Source organism: Astatotilapia calliptera, chromosome 4, assembly GCF_964374335.1.
Source record: "Astatotilapia calliptera chromosome 4, fAstCal68.1, whole genome shotgun sequence".
Taxonomy (NCBI): Eukaryota; Metazoa; Chordata; class Actinopteri; order Cichliformes; family Cichlidae; genus Astatotilapia; species Astatotilapia calliptera.
Genome location: NC_137425.1, coordinates 30,851,000 through 30,862,870, shown reverse-complemented (window position 1 = coordinate 30,862,870; position 11,871 = coordinate 30,851,000). Strand labels below are relative to the sequence as shown.

General features: G+C 37.6%; 1 protein-coding gene across 1 annotated transcript in view; it reads right to left on the bottom strand.

Moving 5' to 3' along the window:
* Nucleotides 1–1,494: 1,494 nt before the first annotated feature.
* The window catches only part of LOC113021370 (carbonic anhydrase-related protein 10-like), a 154,077-nt gene continuing 143,700 nt past the window's right edge, over nt 1,495–11,871 (bottom strand). Inside the window, exon 9 of the mRNA XM_026166008.2 lies at nt 1,495–5,728. Within this exon, the coding sequence (XP_026021793.1) occupies nt 5,706–5,728 (23 nt within the window). The 3' untranslated portion in view covers nt 1,495–5,705. The remainder of the gene's footprint in view (nt 5,729–11,871) is intronic.

Here is an 11,871-nt window from a genome sequence, read left to right as displayed (position 1 = left end):
TGGGAGTGCTAGCTGTTACACACAAGCTGTGCTGGGGTGATAACTTAACAGAAAATGGTAGACAGCAAAATAACTGTAAAAAAAATAACAGCAGCAAGCTTGTTGGATTTAACCAACAACTTTTATAACTTTGAATAATTGAATTCATTTATTATTATTATTATTAGTTGTAGTAGTGTACTTTTTTTGTACTGTACTTGTATAAGGGCAATCAAAGAATTAAACCTTAAACACTAAACGCTTCCCAGCCAAGAAGTCTAATAACCTTCTGTGAGACTACAACACTTTATTTAAGACAAATAAACAAAACAAAAATGATGACCAATCACGTGGCAGCAACTCAATTCATTTATGCATATGGACTTGGTCAAGAAGACCTCCTGTGAACCAAACATCAAAATGGGGAACAAAGGGGATTTTAGCAACTTTGAACTTTGGCATGGTTGTTGGTTCAGCTTGTCTCAGTATTTGCAAAAAATCTGCTGGGCGTTTCCAACATAGCTATCTAAAGAGTTTACAGAAACTATTAAGCAACACAGAAAATATCCAGCGAGTGCCAGTTCATTTAATAGTTGGTAATAAGAAGGCAATGGTAACTGAAATAACTGCTTGTTACAACCAAGGCATGCAGAGAACCTCATCTCTGAACTCACCACATGTTAAAGCAAATGTGCTATAGTAGCAAAAGACCAGATAAAGGGTCACTCCTTGGTGGTGGCAGTGGTGGTGGTACGGGGTGGAGCAGTGGGGAGGGAGGTTCTTGTTACACTTGTGCCACTCAGCTGAGCATCATTTAAATACCAAAGCCTACCTGAATATCATTGCTTACCATGTCCATCCCTTTATGACAACAGTGAGCATATAAACACCATGTCACTGCTTTTTTGAACATGAAAATGCACTTTGCTGTTTTCCAATGCCCTCCACAGTCACCAGATCTTGGTGTAATAAGATACCTTTGGGATGCAGCGTAACAGGTGATTTGCATCATCGATGTGCATCATACAAATCTGCATCTACTGCATAATACTGCATTGTTAAATCTATGTATAACAGAATTAAGTCAGTTCTGAAGGCAAACGAGATTCCAACAGAGTATTAGCAAAGTGCACTGTACCTAATAAAGTGCCTGGAGCATGCATGTTTACAGGAAAGTACATTATTTATCACATTATTGTTGTTTTCCATAGTCCCTGCTTTTAGTTTGCCCTGCAATTTCCAGCAGAACAGACTCTGGAAACCTTTAAATGTTGTTCCCACAAAGGTTCTAGACTGTGTAAACTCACTGTGTATATTTTTCAGCATCATTCAAACAGTCTGGATCTTACTATTCTCTATGCCTGTTTTCATTTCCTATTAAATCCAGACAGTCACCGCTGCTCATTCTCATTAAACGCTTTGTTACACTGTTAGTAGTTTATGACAAAGACACTCAATGAAGCTTCTACTAATTTCAAAATAGATGAACTAATTAATTATATGAGTTCCACAATCTTTAAACATAAAACAATAGCATTTATTTTGTCCAAAAAGGTAATAATCTCCACTGTAATCCATCTTAAACAAAACTCATATTTACATTCAACATACATGAGTATAATTTCAAGTTACCTCAAATGAAATATAGCTTTTATAATTGTAAATTCCTTTTCCAGTGGTTGTAGCACATAGCTCCCATAGCTCATCATAGTTCTTTTTTTTTCATTACAGTTACATATTAAAACTAAACAAACATAAAGAGTCAGTTTTTTTTCATGAGATACAACATCACAGCAGACTGAAAGGTAAAAATAAAAAAACAATCCCACAAGTTGACCAGTTCGGTTAGTGACAATCCATGATGGGAAACCATTACATAAATTGTCTCTATGATGGGAATCTTTATCCAACAATTTTAAGATCTACAACCATCAATGCATGTTAAACCTGAATGAAACAAAGAAAGTCTTTTTGATTTGATGGTTTTGATCAGGCCTTGAACCCATGAAGATCTTTAATATAAACAGTTGTTGGTACCTTATTATTCTGTGGTGTTTTATTTATAGAGCAGCTGTTCAGTGACTTTGTTCTAGTTTTATCATATTGTTGTTACAATATGATATTCAGTCCTGCCAGTGTTGTCACACAATTGTACTGATCTACAGGTGGTGCTTGAAGAATCAGCTATCTGCATCTTGAGAAGGATGGAAACATATGAAAAGCTTAAATGTAAAAACACAAATCAAATAAAAAATAATAATTAAACAAATTTGTTTATAAGAAAATGCCACAGAGAAAATTGAATATTTCAGACATTAGTGTCTGCATTTTGAATATATTATTGGAGACGGTCGCACTTTCCCACTTTAATAACAACAAGATCAGTAATGTCATTTACACTTGATAATAATTATCAACAACATGATTTCACTGGCAGAAATGCTGAATGTGGAGAAATGTAATCTTGTTGTGTCTCTCTGTGTTACTCTGGATAAATTTGACCCTTTCTTCTCCAACTAACCCCAACCGCCCAGTTATGTTTGTTTTCATTTCTCTCGTGGCACATAAACAAATTACAATAACTACTTTTCATTTTGAGAAATGCAGATTAGTTGGCTGTAATGGTTACAGCCTAACAACTTTATTAGGTAGGTAGCATCAACTTATGTTTACCGTAAAACATGCTGGTTGAAAACCTTTGAAATCCAGTATTTAGCATTACCAACTTTCTGTATTTAAGGTATTTTGTAAAATGATTTGCAAAAAGGTCAAAGCTAATACTGTGTTTAAATAATATTGGAGTTGCAATAACTGCCATCGTCTGAAAATAAATGTCAAATGTGATAATTATAGCTGGGAAACTTGTCTTTTTCTGATATATCTGACCTGGCAAAAAAGGGAATGACAGGAAATGTAACGACAGTTAAATATAATTATGCCATAAAATGTGACAGATTTTTTTCATGGATTGGAAAAAGAAAATACTGTATATTTAAGAAAAAATTATCATCACTCACTCAGTACTCTTCAGACTGGTTCTGTACAGTATCATTCATGTTTTTAGTTAAGATTTTGATAAAGACTGCGGGAAATCTTAAGTGAAATGGCACCAGAATACTGACAGTTGCCACATTGAGTCGTTTAATGATGTGAATGTGGGACTTTTTAACTTAAATATCAAAATCCCCACATACTGTTAAAGTGATACAATGCTTACAAATTCAAGTCAAATAGTCACTATCCTGATTATTGGTGAAGAAAATAAGGAAATAGCATTTTTTGTACTGTTACAGCAGCATTAGTAAGCTAGGTACTTGAATAACAAGAATGAACCTTTGGTGTCACGGTTAACGCCGACTATCAGCTTTGTCCCGTGTTCAAGACTAATATATTTTTTGACCCATTCATCTCTTCTCAGTGTTTTTACTACACTGATTTAGTGTTTTTCCAACATCATCACGCTGTTCTTTGTTCTCCTTTTAGCTGCTCCCTTTAGGAGTCATCACAGCAGATCATCTCCCTCCGTCTCACTCTATCTCTAGCATCCTCTTCTGTCACACCATCTGTGTGCATGTCCTCGTTTACTATATCCATGAATCAACTCTGTGGTCTCCCTCTATCCCTCCTGCCTGGAATCTCCATATTCAACATCTGTTGTGCAATATACCCACCGTCCCTCCTCTGCACATGTCCAAACCTCTCAGCCTTGTCTCTTTAATTTTGTTTCCAAACAACTCAACCTGAGCTTTCCCTTTGATGTCCTCATTTCTAATCCTGTTTATTCTTCTCACTCGAAATGAAAACCTTAACATCTTCAGCACTACCACCTCCAGCTCGGCCTCCTGTCTTTTAGCTAGTGCGACTGTCTCCTAACCATACATCATAGCACATCTCACTAGCATCATGTAAGCCATCCCTGCTCATAAATCACCCAATACGCTCGTTTCCATCTACTCTTCTTCACCTCTCTTGTGTACTGCTCATTGCTTTAGATGGCTGAGCCTGGGTATTTAAGCACATCTAACCTCCTTGTCTCTGCTTCTTGGCTGTTTACCTTTCCATCTGTCTCCCTCTCCTTCACACACATATTCCATCTTACTTCTCTTCTCCTCACCAAAGCATACCTCCACCTGTCCAGACTCCCTTCCACCTGCTCCTTACTCTCACTATAGATCAGGTAGTCTGAAAATGTCACAGTTCATGTACACTTGACTGGCCTTACCTCATCTGTCAACCTGTCTGTCTATCTCCACTGTGAAATGGAAGAGACTCAGAACTGATCCCTAATGTAATTCCAGCCACACCAATCTGTGACTCCTACCCCACACCTTACCACTGTCCTGCTGTCCAGTACCAGACTTACATACTTCTTTGCCACTCCTGACTTCATAATGCAGTGCCAGAGTTCCTCTCTTGGTACCCTTCCAAATGTTTTCTTTAGATCCACAACTGCATACTTCTCGAATCACTTTGTTCTTTCCCCAAATCCTAATTACAATGACTGCAAAGTGGTGCTTTTACTTCAGTTACAACTGTACAAGAAAAACCTTTTGTTGTTTTGTTTTGTTTTCTCCCCCACACTCCTTCTACATCATTTTGGGTGGGGGACAAATCCAAAGCCAGACAGGCCTGACATATCTCATTACAGTTGCTAGGCTGATTGAAGAGCTTCTATTTAATGCAGGGATTACTAAATGGTTAATTTGCAGAGGGTACTCTTTGCAGAATAAACTTTGGTGAAAACAGTCTGTTTGCTCTTGGAGTAATGGAAAGAAGGTCAGCTCTTAATACATCGCTGTGAAAAGCAGGGACTTGATGTGAGATGAACTCTGACTCCGCTTTTTAATTAAATACCATGAAGACGAGTGAACAAAATCATGCAAATTGAGTGACCTATCTCTTTCCAATCTCCAGTGGCTCCATCTGTTCAGGTCTGTAAACTGTCAGAGATCCAGCTTCTACCTCCCTTTAGCTATGTAACCTCATTTCACAAGTTCTGAATTCTCTTTTCAAAATGATCATCTTTAATCATTATTTGATATCAGGATAGGCATGTTATTCTGTCTCATCATAACAAAGCTGAGGGTTTCTTTAATGGCAGGGGTATCGATCATCATTGGGAATGTAAAATGAACTGAAGAAGCTTGTTGGATGAGAGGTGACATGTCTTCAAGACCAAGCTCCTTAGACTACCATGACCTGGATGACTGAAAACTTACACAGACATGTTAGAAATGCAACAGTTCCTCTGGTGAATCAATGAGGGTTTTTTTTATAATTGCTTTCTGTACCAGATTTGATAAGTGATTATCACAGCCAAACCCCAGGAACTGGCATTTTTAGCTGCATCCACACATCTATAAATTAGCCATAAAATGTTTGGATCATTGCAACTTCAATCGTCGTGACATCACAAAACAAATAAACAGACAGTAGACATCAGAGTCCTTATGGTCTATTTCACACTTTGTATTGATTTGTACCATCGTTGCAGGCCCCTGATGAGTATTGTTAGACAGTGGATGAGTAGGAGGCCAGCGTAGCAGTTAGAGCTTTGTCATTTGAGCTGAGCTAATATCAGTTTGCTTAAGCTGTCTTTAGTGATGTGCAGCTTTTGTGCTTTTTATTGACTGCATGTCCCATTTGTTCTTCTCAGTTTGGTTCGGCAGTGGGAAAAGGGTGCCAGTGATTCCTGCCTCTCCAGCTGTGGTACTGCAGCTTCACCTCTATTTCAGGAGCCACTGGTTCACTGGAGAAGAGGAGAGAAGGAAAACCGGAATTTATTATTTTTGCATATTTCTCATTTATGTGTTTCGGATCATCAAACAAAAGATAGTCTGAGTAAATACAAAAGGGAGTTTTAAAATGATGATATCAAACCTTCTTGGGCCTATGTGAAAGCGTAACAGTTCTAAACTGGTTCCACAACCTGTTGCAGAGTTACTGCTTCTGCAACAGTAACTCAAAAAACCCTCATTACAATCAAGTATGCAATAGAGCATCTCTGAACTCACATTCACCACACATTGAACCTTGGAGCAAATGGATTACAGTAGCAAAAGACCAGGCCAGGAGTCACTCCTGCCAGCTTAGAAAAGGAAAACAAGACCTTAATTTGCACAGCCTCCCTAGAATTACAATACAGAATATTTCAAAAACAAAGAGTCCAGATTTCTGCGGTAACATTTAATAGGTAGTGTCAGAATTTGGCAACGTTTGGAAACATTTCGGCATGAAAGCACAGATCCATGCTGCTAGGCACATTATTTCAGTTCAATTCAGTTTTATTTATATAGCATCAAATCAATACAGCTGCCCTATTTTATAAGGTAATGATTCGACAGTTTACAGTGTTATTTATACATTACTGTCTAAACATCACAGCTTACCTATTGTTGTTGACCAACCCAGTCTCACACCAGTCCATGATGCAGTCATGACCTTTAACCTATTAATTCATGTTGCTGAATCAATACATCGATCTATGACCTTTAATCTATTGATTCATGTTGTCGGACACAAATTTCTTTAAATTCTCTTCAACACAAATTTGCATTTTGTATCCCTGAACACAAACTTTTATCAGCCCGCTATGTCCAAGTCCACAGCTAGAAGTTATCTGGACTTTCAGTGACCCAAGTCTGACTCGTGCACATCACAGTTTTTTTCTACACATATTTAGCATGACTTTTAAATAAATGATTACAAATGTCTTGTTGCATCAAATTTAAACATTAAAAATTACTGAGTTGGGCTTAGAACAGTATGATGATTTGGGTTAAAATGCACTGCTTGCCATATCTTTTCAAATACTGTTGTCCTGGTTGCCATGGTGACACCTCCCTGCTTTTTCTGCAAGTGTAGTTCCTCAAACAAAATATATTTCCTAATGAAAAGCATTACTCACAAATTCATGTTCACTGACACAAACAAAAAACACTTAACAATTCGTGTCCATGAACACGAGAAGATTCATTTATTGTGACTATTTCACAAACTGCCTGAAGACCAGGCTGTACCATCCCTCTCCCATCGGCCGCAGTGTACCGATCCTCTGATAGCTGCTTTTAGCAAGATAACAATAAAGTCAAAAACATGACTTTTGCCTTTCTTCAGAATAATAATGAACTGGCTGTACTCAAATAGGCTCCACATTTACTAAGTCCTCAGTTCCATAGAGTACAATTTAAAATGTGATTTTTGCAACTACATCCCAACAGCCAACAAATCTGCAACAAGGGTGTTGCTGTCATGTTAACATGGACCAAAATGTCTGAGGAATGTTTGCGGCACCTTGTTGTGTCAGGAAGAGGACTATAACAGTATATGCTTATTGATTGTTGAGAAAAGAAATCTCATGCACAAAACTATCTCCCCACCTTTGTAATACATCTGACATGACAACCCCCTATCCTCCTACAAATCACCCAGTTACAATTCAGCTCAATTTTATTTGTAGAGTGTACAGAGTTCCACTAACAGTCTTCCCAAGGTGGTATATAGTCTTAGGTAAAAACCAGACAATATAGGACCATCAACAATCAGTCTTCCGCGAGCAGCAACTTGGAGACAGTGGAAAGGAAGAATCCCCTGTTATCGGAAACAAGAGAACCAGGTTCAAGTGGGCACATCCATCAGTCCAACCCAAGTGAGTTGTGTGGAGATAAAAAGGAGAAAAAGCCTATTAATCTGCTAAATTACATTTAGGAGATAAACTGTTTAATAATCCAATTAATGTCACGCAAACTGCTTTCTTTTAAAAGTTGCACCTCTCACCAATGCTTTAAAACATCCGTCATTTTTCTATAATTCCAATTTACAAAACTGACCAATCAAATTCAAAGGTTACTTGAACTGCACAGTTGAATTTCTCACTTATTTGCAGTTGCAGTTGATCAAAGGTATTTAGCGTTTGTGTTAGTTTGCGTTACTATGTTGCAGTTTCAAGCAATGTTTTGGTTCGCCCTGATTAGCATGAAAACCACTAAAGCCAAATGAATACTGTATATATTCTATACTTGTGCTGAGCTATGCATATTCAAATTAACTTTGTAACAAGGACAGTAAACAGACACAACTAAACAAAAGTCCCCTGGAGTGCTGAATATACTCCTCACAGGTTTCCAGTGGATTGCCAGCTACATTTTCTATCACCTCAAAAATCCTGCTAAAGCTGTCTCAATGCATCTTGTCTCTTCTCTTTTCTGTTATCTTAGACTGACTCCATGATGTTAAGATCAGGGCTCTGTTAGAGCCATATGATGTAGAATTTCAGAATTGCTTGCTCTTCTTGGCTGGAGTGCATTTTGTCATGTTACAGAATAAATATGGATGACATAAAACACTTTTCTGATTTTACTGCATGATAGATTTTAAAAAAAAATCTATAATAATATAATTGTAGTCTGAGCACATGAAAAATCAAGCGAAATGTAAAACTGGTATAAGTGGGGTATGAGTGGGGAAAGGTATTTTTATTTTCACTTTGGGATAGATGTACATGCTGGTTGGCAAAAGGCCATAGATTCTAATCAAATGTAACTTTTTTAATGCGAGTTGCAAAACAACATAAAGCTTTTCATCAGCAAAAGGCAATCGCTGACAGCTGCTGGTGCGTCAAGCAGATGTCAGCCTAAAAACCTACCTGCTATCAATGAAAAAAGGGGGGAACAAGATAGTACTAAAAAGATATAAAGTGCAGGGAGGAAATCAGTGGGTATGAGTAAGTGCAGTTAACTGAAAGAGGGAATTTCAAAGTGAATTAGTCTGTGGAGGAGAAAAAGAGATAACTCCTGCCAAAAGCAAAATCCATGCGTTTATTTCCCACCAGGATCCTCTCATTGGTAGAGTGCACTGTGTTTCTATACTTTCACTGGATGTTGAAGAAAGTACAGAAGCTTTTTTTTTTTTTTGCAATGTCATCTCAGCCTTCTTGCCTGTTACTGGATCACCTGACTTTATATTTTCTAAAGAGAAAGAGATAATATTTGATAGCTTTTAGAATTAGCAACTGCAAGTACAGGTCAGGGCTTCTACATAGTTTATTTCAGAAGCTGCAGTATTCACGGCGCAGAGCATGTTAACCTCATCTTTCAAGGAAGGATATCAAACTCTACGCAAAGCTTTTACTCCAACTGAAAGCCAGTTTTTCTGTCGCTACAGTGCAAGGTAAATGCATTTAAATCATTTTCATTTTCTCTTTGGATCTTATACTAAACAGTTAGATTTTGAAATGAAATGTAACATTTCAATTCAATTCAATTTTATTTATCTAGCGCCAAATCACAACAAAAGTCGCCTCAGGGTGCTTTGTATTGTACAGTTGATCACACAATAATAGGTACAGAGAAAAACCCAACAATCATATGACCCCCTATGAACAAGCACTTTGGCGACATTGGGAAGGAAAAACTCCCTTTTAACAGGAAGAAACCTCCGGCAGAACCAGGCTCAGGGAGGGGCGGGGCCATCTGCTGCGACCGGTTGGGGTGAGAGAAGGAAGAAAGGATAAGACATGCTGTGGAAGCGAGACGGAGATTAATAACAGATATGATTCAATGCAGAGAGGTCTGTTAATACATAGTGAGTGAGAAAGGTGACTGGAAAGGAAAAACTCAATGCATCATGGGAATCCCCCGGCAGCCTACGTCTATTGCAGCATAACTAAGGGAGGATCCAGGGTCACCTGGTCCAGCCCTAACTATATGCTTTAGAAAAAAGGAAAGTTTTAAGCCTAATCTTGAAAGTAGAGATAGTGTCTGTCTCCTGAATCCAAACTGGAAGCTGGTTCCACAGAAGAGGGGCCTGAAAACTGAAGGCTCTGCCTCCCATTCTACTTTTAAATACTCTAGGAACAACAAGTAGGCCTGCAGAGCGAGAGCGAAGTGCTCTAATAGGGTGATATGGTACTACAAGGTCATTAAGATAAGATGGGGCCTGATTATTTAAGGCCTTGTATGTGAGGAGCAGGATTTTGAATTCAATTCTGGATTTAACAGGAAGCCAATGAAGGGAAGCCAAAACAGGAGAAACATGCTCTCTCTTTCTAGTCCCTGTCAGGACTCTTGCTGCAGCATTTTGGATTAGCTGAAGGCTTTTCAGGGAGTTTTTTGGACATCCTGATAATAATGAATTACAGTCGTCCAGCCTGGAAGTAATAAATGCATGAACTAGTTTTTCAGCATCACTCTCAGACAGGATATTTCTACTTTTAGAGATGTTGCGCAAATGGAAAAAAAGCAGTCTTACATATTTGTTTAATATGTGCGTTGAAGGACATGTTCTGGTCAAAAATGACTCCAAGGTTCCTCACAGTGTTACTGGAGGCCAAGGTAATGCCATCCAGAGTAAGAATCTGGTTAGATACCATATTTCTAACATAAAGCTAAGATCTCCTGATTTAAAAACTAAATAAAATGCTGAACTGATGAAAAGGTTTTCCAATACTGAATCACCAAAGTACTGCCTCTCCTGACCTTCGTTCAATAACAACAGCTGCAACCAAACATTTTCAAAACGTGGAGCGCAGTCTCTCACATTACTGTGGAGGAATTTTGGCTCACTCTTATTTACATAATGGCTTCAGCAAAACCTTACTGCTGGGTTTGCAAACGTGAACTGTTCTTTTCAGGTCCCACCACAGCATCTCAGCGCCATGACTATTCCACTGCAAAATTTATATTTTATTCCTTTTGAGCCATTCAGAGTTGGACTTAACACTAAAGGGACAAACCTAAAGGCAGAGGCTTGCATGGATTTTCCTGTCAGAGATGTTGGTGTGTCAATGAAATCTGCCAACCAGCAACAACTTTTCTAGCACTTTTCTACACAAGCACTCAAAGCACTTTATACAACATGGCTCGTTCAGCCAAGCACTTTTTTCTAAGTGTTTTTTAACATTCACACCTAATGCAACCAACGCCTGGAAAGTCTGCTTGTAAACTGCTGACTGCCTGAATAATTCAGATTCATAATTCAGATTATGACTTCAAGGTCTTCTGTGTGAGACCAGAATCATGCAACTAATCAATAAATCCACATCTGTGCTGTAGGTATAATGTTCCTTTTTTTGAATTCGAGTTTGCCTTTTGACGTATCTAAAATTTTAGATTGTCAGTTTTGTTTTGGATTAATTCTTTAACATGAAGGCTGTTTGAGGTGGGAAAGCTTGAGCATGAGTTCCTAGATGACTTGCCCCGTGCTCTTGAATTTTAGAAAGTCAGCTTCAGTGTCGGTATGTGGAGTCCCAGAGCTGTGTATCTAATAGGGATTACCAAACTGCTGGTGCTGTGTCTCTTAGCATGTTTAGATGCAACTTATTTCCTCTTAATAATAATATTTCATTTACTTTCCTTTCAGGTCACTCAAAGCAAAAGTATCTCAGAGTGCAGAGGTTAATCCTTTAAAACCTAAACCATCAAATAATTGCCAGAAACAGTCTATTGTCAAAAAATTTTTGACAGTAGACTGTTTGTTGAACCTTTAGACAATATATATATAAAATATATATCAAATTCTAATCTGCATATATGAGTTTTAATTTGTATCAAATTTGCTACATTAGCCATATTTTTGCAATTTAGTCATTAAAAATGTGTCATGCAATTTATATCATTTTTTGAGGGTAAAAAAAAGGTCATGCTGATGATATAGAAGTCTCAAAAACTCACAAAAACACATGTATCAAATATGATAAGCTTTAAAAAAAATGTAAAAATAGCTTTAGAGTGACACTGGGTCCCTGACCAAATAAGAATAACACATGAACAGTTGTTGCATTGAAAAAAGTCTGTATTATGCATTAGTTGATTTTTTCTATCATTACTTACTATGGCTTTATAATTATATTTATCAAAAAAGAAAAAAGATGTTGTAGTAAATTATAAGTGCTTT